This window comes from Canis lupus, chromosome 6 (assembly GCF_011100685.1).
Source record: "Canis lupus familiaris isolate Mischka breed German Shepherd chromosome 6, alternate assembly UU_Cfam_GSD_1.0, whole genome shotgun sequence".
Lineage (NCBI taxonomy): Eukaryota > Metazoa > Chordata > Mammalia > Carnivora > Canidae > Canis > Canis lupus.
In genome coordinates, this window is record NC_049227.1 from 69,725,018 (window position 1) to 69,746,639 (window position 21,622).

General features: G+C 34.5%; 1 protein-coding gene and 1 non-coding gene across 6 annotated transcripts in view; both read left to right on the top strand.

Annotated features, from left to right (window-relative positions):
* Nucleotides 1-21,622, top strand: part of ZZZ3 (zinc finger ZZ-type containing 3) — a 102,294-nt gene that overhangs the window by 21,106 nt on the left and 59,566 nt on the right. For 3 of the 5 annotated variants that reach the window (XM_038541627.1, XM_038541629.1, XM_038541631.1), the window contains exons 1-2: nucleotides 15,753-15,887; nucleotides 17,478-17,632. The exons of 1 other annotated variant lie outside the window; for it this stretch is intronic. Coding sequence is in view for 1 of the 4 variants with exons in the window: in XM_038541631.1 (XP_038397559.1) it covers nucleotides 17,610-17,632 (23 nt within the window). In the remaining 3 variants the exon portion in view is untranslated. Of the gene's footprint in view, nucleotides 1-15,752; nucleotides 15,888-15,964; nucleotides 16,030-17,477; nucleotides 17,633-21,622 lie in introns of those variants that run through there. One more of the 5 variants, XM_038541628.1, reaches the window with a different exon arrangement.
* LOC119872412 lies at nucleotides 7,746-7,909 on the top strand. Its single transcript, XR_005361501.1, has one exon. It is a non-coding gene; the product is annotated as a U1 spliceosomal RNA (small nuclear RNA).

A 21,622-nucleotide genomic window follows, 5' to 3' on the forward strand; every position in this document is an offset into this window, starting at 1 on the left:
TTTTTTTTTCGAGTAATGTTTGTGAATGGTTTAAGAAAATTTTTGCCTACTCCAAGATTATGAAGATGTTCTCTTGTCTCTAAAAAGTAATTCTTACACTTCACATTTAGATCCTTTGCCTATGTAAGTTGATTTTTTGGTGTGTGACATGAGGTAATAGTCAAAACATTTTATTCCATATGGATATCCAGTTGACTCAGTATAATCTATTAAAGAAACCTTTCTTTTCCCACTGTACTGTATTTTAGCTTTGTCTTAAATCAAATTACTGTATTTGTTCATACTTCTGTTGGTTAAAAAAGAATGGACTTGTTCCTTTTAAACATTAAAAAATATTGTGATGACTAAAACTCAAAGGTAATTTTCTAATTTTGATCTTTAAAATGCTTTGCTTACATTGTATCCATATTATTTAATAACTATTTAAATGACTTGCTTTTCTTAAGTTTTCTAGGAGATAAGTCAAAAATAAATACAATGATGAGTACTTTCAGTATCAGACTTTTTGCACTGCCTTGGGTTTAGGCCTCACACCTCTCCATAGATGAATATCCTTTTCCTCTAAATGAATACAGAGAGGGAATGACTTCGTAGGAGAGATTGAATGATTTACAAAGAAATATTAAACTCTGTGTTAGATGTCATTCGTTCAACAAGAAACATACTACAGAAAACAATTAATAGACCTGTCAAAATATCTTCTGCTTTTGATCAGTAGTGGGCTATTCTCACAGATTTTGTATAAGTATTATAAAGTTGTTATGGATATCTTCTTTTTTTTGTTTGTTATGGATATTTTCAGGTAAATCTTTATCTTCTGGAAAACATGACTGTTGACTGCTATTCGAAGTATTAGCTTAAGATCATGTTACCTGTTTTTTTAGACATAACCCTGTTTTCTCCTGGAAAAAGTTTTTTATTCACAGTTTTGTAGAATTATTATCATAATGCAGAGAGCTACAGTCTCATGGATTGAATCCTAGTTTAGGCAGTAAGATCTAGGTTCAAGTTCTGACTCCATTAATTGTGTGATCATATGTATTCCTTGAATTTGTTGCCATATATAGAAATGAAGATGATGCCTAGCCTATCTTTGAGGTTTTTATGAAGGTATAATGAGAAAGTTCACAGAGTATCAATAAAGTGGTTTAGACTCTATGTCCTGCCACTTAGCTTTGTGATGTTTGGTATTTAACTTTTTTAAGCCTCAGTTTTCTTGTCTGTAAAATGGGAATGATAATAGTACCTACCTCCATAGGATTTTGAGAGTTCTTAGGATTTATTTTGGGGGTGGGGGTGGGAGAGGGAGGGAGAAAGCAGTTTCTTTGGTGAGCATGGAGCCCAATTCAAGACTCAATCCCAGGACCTTGAGATCATGACCTGAGCCGAAATCAAGAGTCTGATGTTTAATCAGGCATCCCAGGATTTTGAGAGTTTTAAGTGAGATAATGCAAATAAAGTATAGTGCCTGGCAAAATGGACATAATTAATGTTAACATTCATAATTCTATACATCTGTTGATGATGCACTATATATTAGGGATACTTTGTATAAATTATTTAATTCTCAGGACAAGTTGGAACACTTTTTCCCCCATTTCACAGAAGAGGACTGAGATTCAGAGGTTATTCACTCAAGGTCACATAATTATTAAGTTTAGTTTGGATGAAAATGTAAAACTTGTTTTTTCCCCCAGTATACTCAGATGTGTTTCACATATATGCTGTAGGTATGTCAACACTATAGACAGACAAATCACCTTTGATTCGTGTTTGCAGAATTTTTCCAAGACTGTTTTGTAGATATCCACTGTTTTCAAATATCTTCTATTCCAGTCTTCCTAGGTTTCTTTAATTTACTCAATAGGCCAGAACTTCTACTACAGAAATAAACATGCTTTGTGGATATATAATTAAGAACAGTTAATGGTTTGTTTACAAACCACTAGACTCTTGAGTGGCTCAGTTAGCTATTACAGAGTGACTTTAGATTTCACCTCTCGAAAGGGAAAAGTACTCTGAATTTATTCTTTATTTGTAAGAAGCTTTTCAAGGTGAAGTGCAAAACTCTAATGACTTTATAGCCAAGGGAAAAAGATCAGAAGATCCAGAAATGAACAAGTACCTCGCTTAAGTATTACTTTTTTTTTTTTTTTAAAGATTTTATTTATTTATTCATTCATGATAGAGAGAGAGAGGAGGCAGAGACATAGAGGGAGAAGCAGGCTCCGTGCCGGGAGCCCGATGCGGGACTCGATCCCGGGACTCCAGGATCACACCCTGGGCCAAAGGCAGGCGCTAAACCGCTGAGCCACCCAGGGATTCCCCCTCGCTTAAGTATTTCTGAGTGAAGCTTTGTTTTGTTTTAAGATTTTACTTATTAGAGAGAATGAGAGAGCATGAGCAGGGGAAGGGGCAGAAGGAGAAGCAGGCCCCCAAACCCCCATTGAGGGAGTACTCTGTGATCATGACCTGAGCCACCCAGGTGTCCCTGGGTGAAATTTCTTGACGCTGAGTCTGGGCAAATAAGAAATAGTCTTTATATTCAAAGGAAATTTGGAGATCTATTTTGAGGTTTTCTTTTCTTTTTTTTTTTTTTTTTTTTTTTAAAATGAAGTCCATTTGAATTTGGAAAAATTAGTAGAGACCTTTAAAGTGTTCTTAGTCAAAATAACTCTTATATGATCTCCTTTCATAGTTCACTTTATTGTAAAATGGGCACCATTGAAATGAACTCTCTCTCTTATTGCTATATATTTATTTAAAATCCATTTTTAAAAGACCGTTTTCATGGAAACATTTGGGGCCAAAAGATTTTCTATTGACAGTTCATCTGTGAAGTTTAATTTATAAGTCAATGGGAAAATAAGATAGCATTTATGAATTTTATCAACCCTTTGGAATTTATCTTCTATATGGAGTTAGACATATATGAAAAATAATTTATATGTTTATAGTTTATAATACTGTCTTTCAAACTTGAATGCTTCTAACTTTATTGTATTTGTTGTATCTGGATATAATCCATATAATTCTTTAGACTTCTCTTTGACTTAACTTTTGCCTAGCCTCAATTAAAATATTTAATAAAATCATTGATGTCTTGCCTTTTTTCCTAATATTCCTTAAAATAAACAGTACCTTAATAAAATAAAAGTTTTTTTTTAACTGCCTGAAATTACTAGCATAGGAATAAATAATATATTTTGAGAAGTGTGGAATAAACTGAATTATCACATATAAATCAGCATATGACACTGAGATTCATAGGGGAAAAAAGTGGGAAATACTCTCATGGTTAATGAGTCTGTAGCTTATAGGAAAATTGTTTCTGATTGGGTTTTTATTTTTACTTATTTAAAAAACTTTTCTGAGTGGGTCTTTAGAATTCCTGTTTTTCTCCTTGGATTCACTTGTTTTTATATTTTTACTTTATTTAGTACTCTTTTAATCTAATATAAATAGGATCATTGATTAATATTTAGAAATGGATAATTCTTTTTAATATTTACCTTTTATATGATATAATATCAATGTAATTACAGCCTCAGTGATTCCAAGTTATTGTATTTAATTAACAAAAATTTAAAAAATTTATAGACCAGTACAGTATAATTTCCAGAAAATCTTTTGGGATCAATGTGGGGTGACCAACTTTTAATTTTGTTAAAAAATGACATTAGATAATTTACAGAAGAGTCCTTTCACACCAAAAAGGTAGAGTGGCATAGATTCAGAATAAAGGAATTCTTTAAATTGAGTAGATCTGGCTTTAATAGAAAATGAGGTATGTTTTCTCTATTTTACTCATTTCATTGAAGAGAAGTTTTTGGTACTTAGGGACACAAACATAGAGTTTGATTCTTTGTTACTCTTTTCAGGTTTTTGTCTTATCTCTCTGATGGTTTGTAAGTTTCTTAAATTATCTCTTCTTTTATACCCGGGACACATGGACATTGTTGCCTTCTGAGCTTTTGTCTGAAAACCTCTCCTATTTTTACCTGCCTTTGTTGACTTATGTTTCTTTCACAACTTCAGATGTGATTTATAAATTGTGCTTCTGTGGACTTTTCACGTTCTGAGAAAGCTTAAGGTTTTGTTTTCCTTCTAGAAAGAATACAGTCTTTGGCTGATGATTTTTATTCCCTTAGATTATTTTTGAACAAATATTAGAGCATTTACAAATCTGCTAAATTCTGTCAGAGAAAGCAAATTTAAATTCCTTACCCTTGTGCTGTGACATCATTAAAATCACATCCTGTCCAGCCCCCCTCCCCCCATATGATGAATGATTGAGTAATGCATATGGGTAGGTGTAGATTGGATGATTAGAGGAAATGGGAATTTAAAAGGTTACTCCTAGGGTTTCAGTTGGGTCAGTATATTTTGTAGTGTCATTCACTGAGTAAGTAATTCTGATGGAGGAACCAGGTATTGGTATTGGGGCTGGGAGAAAGATGATGAAGTCAGTTTTGAACAAGTAGAATTTGAGGTTTTTGTAGAGTCTAGCGGGCAGTTGGATATATGGAACTGAACCTCTGAAGGGAAATGCAGAAGCTGCCGTACAAATTTAAGAGTTATCAGCATTAATGAAGTTACTATGGAAGGATGAAAGAAGGCAGTAACAAAAGAGGGACTGGGACAACATTTTCAGGAGTACTCCCTGAGCAGAGGAATAACAGTTTAAGATTCTTTGACTTTTTCTTGACGCTGCACATCTATTGTATTAAAGAATTCTGTTGGACCTGCCTTCAAAAGCTGTATTGAAGTAGATAAATTCTTAACACTTTGACTGATACTGCACCATTATTCCTCTAATAGCAGTAATAGTCTCCCAAACCATCCTCTATGTTTCTACTCTTGCTGTCTATAGTTTGTTCTGACATAGCTCTTCAAACGATCCTTTTAAATAAAAGTCAGATCATGTTCCTCCCTTGATCAAAATTCTCCAGTGGCTTTCATCTTATTCAGAATAAAATTCAAAGTTCTTAACTGTGGCCTACCAGGCCCTACTACCTACATGATTGGTATTTAAATGTTAGGTCATTAGACAATTCTTTCCTGACCACTCCACATCATTTTTCACTGTCTTACCTTGCTTTTTTTTTTGCCTTTTTTTTTTTTTTTTTTTGTAGTTTTGTCACCTGAAACAATTTATCTGTTGACCTGTTGATACAAAATATAAACTGTGAAAGCTGGTACTCTCCTTTACATCCCCAGTGTCCAGAACTAGGACTACAGTTGGTCTCAATGTTTGTTGAATGAATGAAAATTAGTGACAGCATTTGATGTTGTCACTTTTCTACTTAAACTTTGATTTATTCTTTTATTCCCTTTGATCACATTTATTGTTATACTCCTGGTCCGTTTCCATTATGCTCTTAAGTTCACATTCACTCAGCAGCCAGGATGATCTTTTAAAAATGTACATCAGATTATGTCAGTCCCCTCTTTAAAAATTTTCAATAGGGTAAATAATCCAAATTAAATTACAAATAAAATTTAAAAAGTAAAAAAAAAAAAAAAAAAAGGATCAAATCTCTACTATGGCTTCCAAAGCCCTTCACAGTCTAGTGCTGTCTGCTTTAAAGCTTATTTCATGATGCTTACTAGCCAACTAGGGTCCAGCCTCATTGGCCTCATTCTAATTCCTCTGATATGCCTAGTCTTTTTCTATTTCAGTGCTGCTATAGGTGCAGTTCCCCTTTCCTCAAACCTTTTTCCCCCTTTCTTGACTTAGCCTCCATATTTACTCTGTTTGAATAATGTCCCAATAATAATGTTAAATGAATGTTTTTTGGGTACCAGAGAAATGGAGAATAAGAGAGGCCTTCCTTGCTGTAAAATAGTTTGGGTGAATGAAACAGAACAAAGTAGATGGGTGTAACAAACTGTAATTTTTAATCTAGGGGGATAGTTCAAAGGGGGGTAGACAAGCTTTCTATTCTATCAATTTACTTGCTTTTAACTAGAGTAGTTTTACTTTGTTCTTTTTCTCTAGCATATAACTTAAGAGTTCTTGCCTTAAAAAACTTTGGATAGTGGGATGCCTGGGTGGCTCAAGGCGTGATCCTGGAGTTCTGGGATCGAGTCTCACATCGAGTTCCCTGTGAGGAGCCTGCTTCTCCCCCTGCCTATGTCTCTGCCTCTCTCTCTGTCTCTCATGAATAAATAAATAAAATCTTAAAAAAAAAAAACTTTGGAAAATATCCCATATGTTCAGTGGTATGAGCTTTGTACAGGGTTCCCTGAGAACACATAGCTTCTTGAAGGGAGGAGTTGGTTGCATTTGATCTGTGACTTGAAGGACCAGATAAATGTTAATTGAACAAAAAGGAAGATAAAAAGATGCTTGAGGTAGAGGTAGTAGTTTTAATCCTTTGCTGTTCATCAAGATAATCCTTGGAACTCTTTTTTTTTTTTTTTTTTTTTAAGATTTTATTTATTTATGAGAGACACAGGCAGAGGGAGAAGCAGGCTCCATGCAGGGAGCCCAACGTGGGACTCGATCCCGGGACTCCAGGATCACACCCTGGGCCGAAGGCAGGCGCCAAACCACTGAGCCACCCAGGGATCCCCCCATCCTTGGAATTCTTAAAAAAGTATATACCTCTTGGGATGTAACTGGCTTAGGTGGAGGAGCATGTGACTCTTGATCTTGGGGTCTTGAACCTCATGGTGGGTGTAGAGACTACTTAAAAATAAACTTTAAAAATATATACCTTTAAGCTTTGTAGTAATTTTTCAAGCTGTACATTTATAATTTGTGCCCTTCCTCTGTGTGTGTATGGTATTTCAATAGAAAAGTTAAAAATAGTAAAAATAAACTTTTTAAAAATTACCAAAAAATAGATTATAACTGGACTGAATTTCAGACCTACAGAATCAGAAACTCCTTTTTTTTCTTAAGTGCCACAGATGATTTTGTTTCCTAACCATGGTTGGAAACCTTTGTGACCAGAGATTGCAACTTAGATCAGGTTGGCAATTAGGGAAGTTTTAGAGTAGAGTTAGGTAGGGATGGAATAATCCAGATACAATTTGCATCTCCATTAAGAAACTAAGATTTTAACCTGTGTTCCTGGAAAGGTGTTTTACTTTGGGGACTTATTTTGGAATAGCTTTATTGAAGAATAATTTGCTGCACAATAATTTAAAATAGGCAATTTGATATGTTTTCATACATGTATACACTGTACAGCTGTTACTACAGTCAAGGTAATAAACATAGCCATCACCACTCAAAGTTTCTTCATGCCCTTTTGTAATTTGTAATCTCTTCCTGTTGTTTCTCCTTTTCCTCCCTTACTGTACCCTGGCAACCACTGATCCATCAGTATAGATAGGGATATGGATTGTTATCAAATGTCTTTTCTGTATTTGCATAGAAGATCTCATGGTTTTCTTTTTCAGTCTGTTAATATAGAATGAATTATATTGACCCAACTTACATACATGTAAATCACTTTTACATTTTGGGAGTAAACATCATTTGGTGTTTATACAGGCATACCTTGGCGATATTGCTGATTTGGTTCCAGAACACTATAATAAAGCAAATATCTCAATAAAGCTAGTCAAGTGAGTTTTTTTTTGTTTCCTAGTGCATATAAAAGTTATATTTACATTAATATATATTAATGTAATTAATTAATTAATTAAATGTGTAATTAATTAAATGTGCAAAAGCATGAAGTCTACAAAAACAATGTATGTATGTATCTTAATTTAAAAATGCACAATTGATACTTACCTGGCAGGGGAGATACCATGATCACGAAGGTGGTTTTCCCAGGGCGAGGCTTATCCATTGCACTCCGGATGTGCTGACCCCTGCGATTTCCCCAGATGTGGGAAACTCGACTGCATAATTTGTGGTAGTGAGGGACTGCATTTGTGCTTTCCCCTAAAAAAAAAAAAAAAAAGCACAATTGTTGGGACGCCTGGGTGGCTCAGCAGTTGAGCGTCTGCCTTCGGCTCAGGTCATGATCCTGGGATCGAGTTCCGCATTGGGCTCCCTTTAGGGAGCTTGCTTCTCCCTCTGCCTGTGTCTCTGCTTCTGTCTGTGTCTATCATGAATAAATAAAATCTTTAAAAAAAAATGCATTATTGCTAAAAGCTGCCCATCACCTTGCTTTCACCAAGTTATAATCACTTATTACAGATCATAACAAATAGAATAATAATGAAAAAGTTTGAAATATTAGAATTACCAAAATATGACACAGAGACAGAAAGTGAGCAAATGCTGTTGGAAAAATGGCACCAATAGATTTGCTTGAGGCAGGGTTGCTATACACCTTCAATTTGTGAAGTAAAGTATAATTATATGAAATATGCCTTTATATTGTTGGAATCAGTTAAAAAGTTGTTTACAGGGATCCCTGGGTGGCGCAGCGGTTTGGCGCCTGCCTTTGGCCCAGGGCGCGATCCTGGAGACCCGGGATCGAATCCCACGTCGGGCTCCCGGTGCATGGAGCCTGCTTCTCCCTCTGCCTGTGTCTCTGCCTCTCTCTCTCTCTCTGTGACTATCATAAATAAATAAAAATTTAAAAAAAAATTAAAAAAAAAAAGTTGTTTACAATTTTGCATGTATGTTCATGAAGAATATGGGTTTGTAGTTTTGTTTTCATACAATATCTGTGTCTAGTTTTGGTATCAGAGTAATGCTGGCCTCATTGAATGAGTCGAGAAAGTATTGCTCTTCTGGTTTTCTTAAAGAGTTTGAGTAGATCTTTCTTTAAATGCGTAATATATAGTGTAGTCAGAATTCACCAGGGAAGCCTTCAAGGCCTGGAGTCTACTTGTCAGTACTACAATTTCTTTAGGTATGTTTGATGTGTCCATTTCTCCTTGGGTGAGCTTTGGAAATTTTCGATCTTTCAAGGAATTTGTCTATTTCATCTGACTTATTTACTTTATTCACCTGAAATGATTTATAATAATTTATCTTTTAAAAATTTAGATATAGTATAAAAATTGAGATAGATTAGAATCCACCCTTTTAAAGTATACAATTTAATGATTTTTAATATATTCACAAAGTCATACAACCTTCACCAGTACCTAGTTGCAGAATACTTTCATCATTCTTAAAAGGAAACCCTCATATCCATTAGCAGTCATTTTCAACCATCTCCTCCCCACTTCTCTCCAGTCTCTGCAACCACTAATTTTTTGTCCCTATGAATTTGTTCTAGACCTTTTATATCAATGAGATCATACAATATGTGACCTTTTGTTAGTGGCTTTTTTTTAATTTAGCATAATGTTTTTAAGGTTCATCCATGTTGTAATATGTCTCAGCACCTCACTCCTTTTTATGGCTGAAGAATATTCCATTGTGTATATACTTACATTTTGCTTTATCATGCGACAGTTATGGGCATTTTGGTTATTCCACTGTTTGCTTATTATGAATAGTGTTACTATGGATTTTTGTGAACCTGTTTCCTTTTTCTTGTATATGTATTTGCAAGTGGAATTCCTGCGTCATAGGGTAATTTTACATTTAACTTACGGAGGAACTGCCAAACTTTCCAAAGTAGCTGTACCATTTTATATTCCTCTCACCCATGTATGAGAGAAACAGTTTCACCAAATTCTTGCCGACACTTGCTATTGTCCATCTTTTTATTATATTTATCCTAGTGGGTATGAAGTGGTATCTCTATGTGGTCCTTATTTGTATTTTCCTGATGACTACTGATGTTGAGCATCTTTTCACGTGCTTATTGGCTATTTGTACATCTTCTTTGTAGAAATATGTTAAATTACTTTGTTTTTTAAATTAGATTGTCTTTGCATTACATTGTAAAGGTAGAAATTTATAGACAAATGATCAAATATTTTGTCTGATTTTTTGGCTTTTCTTTTCATGATCTTGGAGTTCTTAGCACCAAATGTTTTGATTTTGATGATTCTAGTTTATCTGCATTTTTCTTTGGTTACTTGTTCTTTTTTTATTTTTTAATTTTAAAATCCTTTAAAGATTTTATTTATTTGACAGAGAAGTAGGAGAGAGTGGGGGTGGTGGGCAGAGAGGGAGAAACAGACTCCCCACTGAGCAGGGATTCCAATTTGGGGCTTGATCCCAGGACTCTGAGAACATGACTTGAGCTGAAAGCAGGCATTTAACCCACTGAGCCTCCCAGGCACTTCTGATTTTAAATTTTTTATTGTTGTAGAATATATGTAACATAAAATCAACCATTTTAACCTCTTTCTATTTTTTTAAAATAGAACATGGATGAGTGGACAGTAAGGGGTGGGTAGAAGGAGAAGGAGAGAGAGAGACTTTTAAGCAGGCTCCATGCTAAGTCAGCAGCCCGCTGGTCTCAGGACTCAATCTGAGATCATGACCTGAGCCAAAATCAAGAGTCAGATGATTTAACCAGCTGAACCGATTTAACCAGCTGAACCACCCCAGCTCCCCTTTCCTACTTTGAGTACTCTACTTACCCATATCCTGGGATGCTTGGTGTTGCCCTACAGCACAAGTAAGTGCTTTTTTTCTTCAGTCTAGTGTCTATTGCTATGTCTTCATGTTCACTGACATATTTTCTTTGCAGTCTTATCTCCTATTAATCCCAACTACCGGTTTTTATTATTAAAACATCAAAAATTTAAAAAGTCTTTCAAATCTCTACCTAATATGCTTAATCTTTCCATCTACCTTTTTGAGCATATGAGCTACATTTATAATAACTGATTTAATGTTCTTATCTAGTAGACCTATCATGTATAGATCAATTTCTGTTTATTTTTCTCATTCTGAGTGGTATTTTCCTCTTTTCCATGTCTGTTAATATTTGATTGGATGCCAGGCATTGTCACTTTTACCTTGTTTGGTACTGAACTTTTTGTATTATTATGAATGTTCTTGAGCTTTGTTTGGGATGCAATTAAGTTCCTTGGAAATGGCTTTATTTAATTTAATTTTATTTAATTTAATTTTATTTTTTAAAGGCATGGTTTTAGTCTGCTAGGTGGAATTAGAGTAGTTTTTAGAGCTCATTTTGTCACACTACTAAGGTGTTGCCCCTCTGAGCATTGTATTTGATGTCCCGTGAATTAGAAGCTTTTCTACTCTGGCTGGAAGGTGTACAGCCTATTGCTGACTTTGGGCGAACTGTGGACAGTGTGAGCCATGGGCAGTGGTGTGCTGGAGCTTGTGAGAGCTATTTGTTAAAATGCTAGGAAGTTTTTCAGCTGGTTTAATTCTTTTTTTTTTTTTTTTTAAGATTTTTTTTAAAGCTATCTCTACATCCAACTTGGGGCCAAACCCAGAACACCAAGATCAAGAGTCACATGTTTCACTGACTGAGCCAGCCAGGAGCTCCTGAATTGGTTTAATTCTTAATAGAATTAAATTGTATAAGCTTATGATTAAATCAGTTATATTAAGAGCAAAGGTGATTCCTCAAATCTTATTACCTTTTATTATATTATTATATATTCTGATTTTTGTACACAGGTGGTAATTTACACCTATTGTATCTCTATGGGAGAAATACTATATAATGTTTGCTGTGGTACTATGTATCTCTAACATAGCACTCAGTGATGGTTAATAGCTTGAAATTGTCTGTGGGTAGGAATATACATACCCATTGGTAACCCTATAAACCAGGAACTACAAAACACTGATGGCCCCTGGTTGTTATACATTTTCCAGCATACTCCTGACTATGGATATCATTCTCTCTACTCCTTATAGATGGTGTTCCAGGCCTTGGACATGCACACTGATCAGTACTCAGCTCAAGACTTGAGGGGGATTTTTGTATATCTTCTGATGATCTGGGGACACTAGTTACTTAGGCCTCCCCACACTACTCAGTTCAACTTTTTAACTCAGGGAGACTGTTAAACTTTGCCTGGGATCAATCCCCCTCCACTCTCTGTAGGCTGGAAACTCCCATCAGTAAGCTGGGCAATTAAAAGCTTTGCCTCATTTGTTTCTTCTCTTTGATCATTGTCCTTTATTACATTGTCTGATTTCCAGTGTCTGGAAAACAAAAACAAAAACGTTTTCCAGAGATTTAGTTGGTTTGGTGGCAGCATAAATCTCCTTCCTGGGACGCCTGGGTGGCTCAGTGGTTGAGCATCTGCCTTCGGCTCAGGGCGTGATCCTAGAGTCCTGGAATCGAGTCCCACATCGGGCTCCCCCACATGGAGCCTGCTTCTCCCTCTGCCTGTGTCTCTGCCTGTCTCTCTCTCTGTGTCTCATGGATGAATAAATAAAATCTTTAAAAAAAAAAATCTCATTCCTGTTACTTTGTCTTGACTAAAAGTGGAAGTCCCTTGGAAGCATTTTAGGTAGGAGAGGGACATGGGTGTGTATTTTAGATCGCTCTGTAGAATATACACTTATAAGGGAAAAGACTTAAAGTAGAAACACTGATTACAAGACAAATGAGTTAGTTTAAGTGAATGATGAAAACCTAAGGTTGGTTTTGGTTGTTGATTGCAGAGGTGGGGTACAATATGGGAAATATGTAGGAGAAAGAATCTAGTGCAGGGTTTCTAAAAGGATGGATAAAGAGCTATTTGCATCTAATCACTTGTGGTATTTGATAAAATGAAGATTCTGTGTCCTGCTCCAAGTTCATTGAATCTGAATTTCTAAGGATGAGGCTTAGAAATTTGCATTTTATTTTTTTTTAAGATTTTATTTTTTAAATCAGACATTTATTTGTTTTAGAGAGAGAGAGCACATGTGTGTGTGCAGTGGGGAGGGAGAGAAAGGAGAGAGAAAATCTCTAGACTCCCTGCTGAGTACAGAACTTGACATAGGGCTCACCTCCACAGCCTTGAGATTATGACCTGAGCTGTAAATTGAGAGCTGGATGCTTAACCGCCAAAGTTACCCAATGCCCTTCAATATTTTATTTTTAAGTAGTCTCTACACCCAGTGTGGGGGCTTGAACCCACCACTCCAAGATTGAGAGTCACTTGCTCCACTGATTGAGCTAATCAAGCATTCCTAGAAGTTTGCATTTTAAACAGGTACTTAGGGTAATGCTTATGAACCCTTAAGCTTCAGAAGAAACAGCTTTAACTTTTTTCAAAGTATGATCCATATATTTGGGCAGCCCCTACATTGGAATGACCTGAAGTACCTAATGAAAGTTGTAGATTTATGCATGCATATCCAGAACTACTGAATCTGAATTTCTGGGGTGGTTGAGTTCAGGAATTCCTGAACACTAGTGTTTGAAGGCATACTAGTGTTTGAAAACCAATAAGCTAAAGTACTTTGCAGACATAATCTCTTCTGAACTCTTCAGAGTAACCCTGGGGAAATGAAGCATAAAAGAGCAAAGTGGCTTACCCAGGGTCAGACAGTGGTTAGTTATTTTTGATAGTAGAGAATATTTCTTCTATCAAACCTAATACTTCTGCTACCTTTCTGTTGACTGTGAGATAGGCTTATCTCTAAAATCTTATGAAAGCATCATAAGACACTGAAACTGTGGTTCCAAACAACTTAGGGCGCCAGGAAACTGTGCTCTTCTTTGGTTATACTTTTGCACCAAATATTCAGTTTAGCTCTCAATAGCAAGTGAGTGTAATAAGTCTTAGTGTCTAGCAAAGGTGTTTGTCTCTGCATTATCTTAATACTTTTTACAGCTGCCGTTGAGTGTCCTTGTCTTTTTCTTTTAAAATAATTTAAAAACATGGTATAGTGCACAATTCAGTATTTTCATTTACACAACTGAAGTGGGTACTAATGAATCTATAGTATAATTTTTGTTTTGAATTTTTCCAAGGTTCTATAAAACTGAAAAGATTTAGTGTCTTATAATTTAGGTTGTATTTAGTTTAGACTTCAGTTTTACTTTAATAAGTTATGTAGCTTATAGCTTATAACTTTGTTTTATCAGTAGAAATGGTAATATTTTCTAGTGGGATTTTCTGTAGTCTTTTGAAGTGATTTCATATGTGCCATGAATCTTAGATCCTGTAATCTGTTTAGCACAGTAGCACCAGTGTTAGCTGCAAATAGTAGGAAAAGTAATTCTTTTCAGTCAAGATTGGTTTTGGATTTGCCTTTGGAATTCTTGAATAGTCCGTTGATTTTATTAGTATGTGAAAACAAGCAAAGCTTTATAGCAAGAAATAAATACAGAGGCCTTAGGAATAGGATTTAAATGGTTTGTTTTCCTTTTTTGTATGCTTTTAAAAGACAAAATAGCTAAGTTTTTTAAATTTCTAGAGGTTACTATAGTTAAATAAAAAAATTACTGTAGCTGTCACAAATCAGTCTATCTGCTCCATTTGAAATGTATAGTGAAGGAACAGAATGAAATTTAGAGAATATAAGAATTTTGGCTACTTTAATTTGCTTGTTACAAGAGAATTTATAGCAACTTCTAAATTTAGAAATACTTAAGGTGTTTGTATTATCACTAATGCTTAGTGTTAAGTTTTATGGCATTGTTTAACATTTGTAAAACCAATGAATAGACTTAAGTGCTTGATGGTAGAGATCAGTGTTTCTTAAACACTATTTACTCTTTTTTTTAATTGAAACATAATTGACATAACATTATATTAGTTTCTACTCTATTAATAATAAAACTTTTCACTAGTTAGATCTGGCAGGTTGACAACCCCAGTATCAAATTTTATACACAAACAGGTGTAAGGCAATCAATATTCTTTTTACCTTCCTTCTTACCTTCCTTCTTCCTTCTTTCCTTCCTTCATTTCTTTCAAGAGACAGTGCAAATAGGGGGAGAGGAGAAGAAGAATCCCAAGCAGGCTCCATGCCCAGCTTGAGTCCCAGTTTGGGACTTGATCTCATGACTCTAAGGTCATGACCCGATCCAAAATCAAGAGTTGGACACCTAACCAGCTGAGCCACCCAGGCGAACTGGCTATCTGCATTTTCTGTGTAGATTTTTGCCTTTTCTTTTTATTATGTAGGAATTTGGAATGGCATGCAGTGATAAATCATTTTAAAATGCCATTCGTAGCTTTCTGTGATACAGATGAATGAGGTTTTTTGTAGCTCATGGTTTTCTAGTAAGTTGGTTGAAATTACTTAAAAGTTTTAGATCATGTGCTTTTTTGTCATGATATTAAGCACATTGATGTTTCTCAGAGTTGTAATTTATAACCACATCATCATGTTTTTTCACCTTACTTTTAGGGAACATTTGGATAACTATCTCTTGATTTATTACATCACATTTATTTTCTATTTACTTCCAAAATAATATTCACAAATTATTCTAGAGGGATAATCTAAACAAGACAAAATTATTACTTTAAAAGACCTGGCATATTTTAAAGTCACATTTAAGGAGAAAGTTGTGATCTGTTTTACTGCATTTTTAACCATTATAGATTTATTCCCTAGTATTGTAAAACACACACAAAATACTTTTCTATTAATGCATGAGTAATTATAGGCTTCTGGAAAATGAGTTATATCTACATTGGTAGTCAGAAAACGTATCTAAGGAGCTGTCAAATTTGTAAGAATCTTAATTTAGAATGAAACATTAAAATATGTGGATACTCTGAGAAGCATTTGTAAGAGTGTTAGCAAATTATCTTAGTCTATTGAAGATTGCACTTATTTTGCAGCCTAATATAAGGAATTATTTGTACAGTTTAGAAAATACAGTGTGAAAAAAAAATACAGTGTGTTATCAAAGTGTTTAGAAATAGCACTTTTGTCCACAAGTCTGTAAACAGTAACACATCTATAGTGACTATATTGTGGTTTCCCTTCACAGATATCAAGTTGTGCTAGTACATCCATATAAATAATTAATACCTGAAGTCTCAATGTAACATGGACATTAACAGTGATGACAGATAAATACAGACGCTTGGGAATCAAATACTAGGCGAAAAACACTTTTAAAAAGGTAAGAAAAATGTAATCTTAATTAAGGCCAAGCGGGCTTTAGTTAGTAGAAGTAATTGACTAAAGTTTCTTTTTCAGTGTATCAGGCTTTTTAAGAAACATCTGGGTGATCCTGTCTTTCTTAATACTGGTAGAACTCAGCTGTAAGTATCAGTTCTTCTGTGAAAATGACAGTTGCAGATAGACTTGCCTTGTAACTATCATAATGAGTGAGGTTCCTATAGTAAACCCAATCCACAATGGGTAGAAGGTGGACTGGAACTGGAATTAAGTGCTAGAATGGAATGTCCATGTATACTCAGAGACATATCTTAAACTGTAGATCCTCTGCCTCTGATGTTTGCCACTCCCACCACACACTGTGGAATGTAATGTTTTGCCATGAAAGGCTTTCAAGGTTGGGTATAGAGGAGTTGGCACTTGTTGGAGTTTTTGTTGTAAGAGGAGTGCATTTTCAAGTTAAGGGTTACTTTTTATAGGATCATGTTTTCACTGTACACACTCCTCATGTTAATTTAGAATATTTCTTAATGTATTAAATGATTTTATTTAGACAATTTTCCTACCTTGTGGTTTTCAAGAGTTTACAGGCCATATTTGGGAGAGGTTGCATCTGTAGATACTAGATATTAGTACTGATCTCCTAGCTGACTAAAACTGTAATCTGTTTACTTTTACTAGGCAGTAACTCTAGTTTACAAGGTTTGTTAACTGTATCATTTTTAAAATTGTAATCCTTCACTGTGACAATAGTGTCACTTTTAAAATACCTTCTTTCATTTTTATAGTAAAGTGACAATATGCATCATATAAACACATCACTCGTCTTTTTCTGGTGTTCCTCCTTGTTTCCAAATGGGCAGTCATAATAACCATTTAGCCAGATTCTCTGAAAAGGATATCATAATGCATTGTTATAAAATAAAACTCTTAATTAACCAGACTGTCCAAGAAATGGGAGTATAATTAGATTAATTAAAATACCTGGCCAACTGAGTCTTAAAGCTAAAAATCCTTATTCCTTTTGTCCTAGTTGAAAATCCATACACCAAAAATAATAGAAATTTCTCTTTGTAATAAAATCTTAATGCTAGTAGTCATCAAAGTTATCATATAGATATTTGAAGACTTAGTTGATTCTTTGGTGTGCATGACTTAAATTATTTTTGTTGGTCAGTCCCTAGTTTTGAATACTTGAAGGCCAAAGTTTGGGTAGGGCTCTAGAATATAAGAGTAAGAGATAATAAATTCTATATGAGAAATTTTATTAAAGGCAGTCTTTGGGTCACCGCAAAAGAATATTGCCCACAGACTCTAGAGAAGAATGGAGTGACATTTGGATGCAAACTAATAATGAGTTGTTATGAGGATTCAGTATATTTCAAGCTCTTTTTGCTTTGTTTTTGTTGGTTTTTAAAAATCTGTTTCCAGTTTCTTGGTATCTCTGAGGCTACAGAGTTGCTAAGAAATATCAAAGATGTTACTATGAATAGATATTCTGTTATCTGCTGTTTCCTCTTATAGAAGGGGTAAGTCTATTAGCATAAGTTAATTTGTTTCTTTAATTTTTTTTTATTATTTTATTTTAAAGAAAGGAATTTTGGGAGGTTCTAGTATTCTCCGTGGCTGAAGCTGAGAGTCTGAAACCCTGATGCTTAAGCTCTATTCTAGATCATAGCTCCAACTCCTTCAGGATATAAGGAAAAGAGATAATATTTCCACAATGATAGATCTTTGGTTGTACAGGTAAGTTATTTAGTTTTGCAGTAGTGAAGACAACTGTAGTTTGATATTTTTTTGTGGGTGGGGGGTAACTTGTATTTATATTCTTTATTCTGCATGGTATATTGTGCAGTCTGCCTGGCAATTCATATGAGTATGGAGCAATAGGGAATGGGTTAGCAATGATATATTTTCCCACTCTTCCCAACAGGGGTATAAATGAAATGATTAATGATTAAGTATGTTGGAATCTCTAGAGCATTATACCTATCTTTGACATTTTAGGTATTTTTGATTGAAGGGGGCATTATGAAATTCCTCGACTTTTGTTTCTCCTCAGTTTTGTTTTTTTTTTTTAAGTATGTATTCATTCAGCTTTCTGTCTTTGTATCTATGTTAATCTATCATATATCTGTTTCTCTTAATGGGGAAGAAAGAAGAGATCCCTTTAAGGCAGTATGTATTAGAATTTAGCATCAAAACACAAATATTAAGAATTGCATAAGTGGGTCCCCATGTTTCACTCTCCTACTTTTAACCTTATAGTGGTAATTGCTCAACTGAGGAAATTTGTCTTAAAAGGATTGTGTGACAAGGATAGTCTGAACCATTACTAAGCAACTCATGTTTATGTTCTAGACAGAAGAAACATATTGGTAACACTTTCAGTTGCTCTTGCTCTTTTTTTTGCCTTTTACTTTGGTTTGATATGGTATCATGACCAGTTTCCTAAAAATTGTTCAATTAATAAAACTAAATATTATGATAATAAATATCAACTAGAATGTTGATGTTAATGGAGGATTGCCAGTCTCTCAATTCCCAAAATAAACCATACTCCTTTGGTAATTATAGTGGAGCAAAAAGTTATAGGCATTATCTTTGAAAAATCTTTCTGATTTTTGAGGTGATAGCTAAGAGTAGTTATTCATTAGATGGACCATTTTTAGTTTAATGCTTATTATTCTTTTTTAGTTTATATTGATGTAGTTCTACAGATGTGATCACAAAGGCTGGATATTTATGATCTGAAATACAGCTGATAGTGTTTCAGAATCCTAGAGTTAGATTTGAGGTAAAAGTAGATTCAGATTTGGGGGAGGGTAGTTCAACAGCAAATAAATGGGTGAGATGTTAGACTTACAGGTGGTATGTGGGGTTTAATATGAATAGAAAGGCTGAAATTTGGTTGACGGTCCTTAATGTACTCTCCAATAGGATGAAGCTTATGAGGGTGAGGAAGAAAGGGAATCTATTTAATTCTAGTGATCGATCATACTCTCTTCTGTTCTAGGAAGTGCCATATTCATTAGTTGGTAGATAACATATAGGAAAAACTTCATTCTAGTTTCTAGACTGCATTTTGCCATATGAATATGTTAACAGTTTCCCTTAATTTTGAAACTAGAATGATTGCATTTCTAGTTCTAGTTGGGTGCTGGCTAAGGTTTTCATCATATGCCTCCTATTTAGTTAACTAACAAGAGTATTTTCTGAGGTAGTTTGTAAATAAGTTCCTTTCTGTTCCCTTAGTAGTTTAATTTTTGGCAGGAATATAATTTTGTGCTCTTCACTGAATTTCTTTAGTCATTGTATTATGCAGCTAAAATGAGGAAATCTACTTTAGTCTATAATGCTTTGCTAAACATGGCAAAACAATGTTGAGACTTGGTTGAGATAATCAGGACAGTTTTAGTCCCTTTTGGTAATTGAAGTTTGTGTTCAGTTTATTAGATAACTACAGAAAGTATGTGCCTTTACTATTTAAAATAGAGAAGATGAAGAAAAAGGTTAGAACAGAAGAAAAAAAATCAGCGTGAAGAGTGTTCAAATTTCATTTAATTTTCAGAATTTTTAATAATTTATTACCTTAGGTACATGCAATATGTTAATGTCAGGCAAGAGATTGGGTCCTCTATATGGTATTTCTTTAGCCAAAGTAATCATGGCTTTATTTATACATTTTTATTACTAGAGTCAAATAAGGAATTAAAGAATATATGATAAATGGGTCTAATTTAGTTTGAACCTGATGAAAATCACCTGGGAATCGGATTAATTGGTAGGTCTGGGGCAGGGCCTGATAATTCCGCATTTCCAGCAGGCTTCCAAGAGATGCCATGATGCTGGTTCTCAGGACACAGTTGCGAGAGTTTGAGGTATCAGAAGCGTCCTTGTATAAAACAGGTTCACTTTAAATGCGGTGCAATAGCATAGGGATTTGAGAACTGTAACTAAAACGGACTTTATTGTGGTTGATGAATGGGATAAAAATGCTTTTTAGGAATCAGAAGAAAAAAAGAGATTTAATCTTTCATAGTAATCTGTTTTGATCACTGGTATAGTGAAGAAATAGGCCCTTATTATAGATGGTGTTTTATAAGTATATATGATATATACATATATAATCTTAGTACTATGTAATATATATATGTTCCTTATAAGTAACTCTGAGTAATATTAAGAATAGGTTTATTTTATTAATAATGACAAGGCAGAGATTTTTGCTTTCATTTAGATTGATATGGAAAGAAAGAAGAGCTAGGAATGTCTGTTACTGGAGTCGTTTGAGGTTTATATGCCCTTAATTGGCATCACATTTTAAAAAGTAAAGATTAAGAGATTCTTAATAAAAATTAAATTACATTTCCCTTGTGTATTTACATAGGTAATTAATAGTTGTCAGTAACCTTCAAATTTGAGAGCTCCAGATCTGGGTATTTGAAATAAATAAATTGGCTTTCATATTATTTAGTTTGTGCTTTGTTGAAACATCATTTGAAATTTAACTGAAATTTTTGGTAATTAAAAGTGGATATTTATGGGACATTCAGTATTATCTGTGATTTAAAATAGACTGTAATCTTCATGACAAGATTTAAGCAAAAGAGAATTGCATGTCATGTCCCTCTAATGAACCCAAAATAGTAAAAGTTTACTGTGTGAAATGTATTTCTAAGTTCTGATTGGTGTCCTATAGTTCTTGTTCATGAGATGGCTATAGAATTCTATAGAACAAATTATCATACTCTGATCCCAGGGCTTGTTTTGTCAGTCTTTTAAGATCTTCAAAAATTGTTAATTAAAAATTGAAAAAGTATGCCTCACTCTGAAATAAAACCAAATCAACTTATATATGTTTTAGGAAACTTAAATTCATTTGTCAACAAGCAGAAACAGGAAGACAATTCCCTTTAGTTTTTTTTTTCTTGTATGTGGTAACATATTGCTATTGCTTCTGTAGTTCTTCATAGCCTTTCTATTGTTAGACACTTTTGGTTGAGGCAAAGGAGAGATGATAGTTGATTTGCAGGGGGAGGGTTAGAATGGCATTTGAAAGGTAGGAGAAGGAGACTATGGGAAGCATGACCAAAGAGGCGGGTGGGAGGGTGCTATGAAACTACCTACTACAGTCATTGGCCTCTTTCTCTATCCATCCTATACCCCATTTGGAAGTTAAGCAGTGAAATGGAAAATTATCTTGCGAAAGCTAAACAGAAGAGGAGCAGAAGAATGGATGCTTGAAATGTTAATAGCTCCTTTATTCTGCTTTATGAGAGAACCTTTGGAAAAAAATAACCACTCACAGTTTATCCAGATGGATCAGTCAGGGCGTTTTTCAATTTCCCTTGCATTTCTGTCTTAGAAACACCAAACATCTACATCAGAAAACCAGCTCATCTCCCAAAATGCATTAAAACTGTGGCTTATACATATATACAGGAGTTCAAAGGAGAGGATGGGGTTATTTATGTGATCCTGATTTCTTAGATGTAATATTTGCTTTGGGGACTGCTTTTCCTTTTTCTTCTGTCCTCTTCAGCATACTTGCTTTCACTTGCTATAATTTATAGCTCTACTTCTAGAGACTAGGGAGATTTGGCTTTGCTCTCTGTTTTGCTTTTAGCTATTGTAAGCCAAGGTTGTGAAATCTGTTCATCTGCTTGATTAGAAAAATCCTACCGCAACTGAAATATTTCGGATGTCACATAGTTTGTTATCGAAGGATTTGAT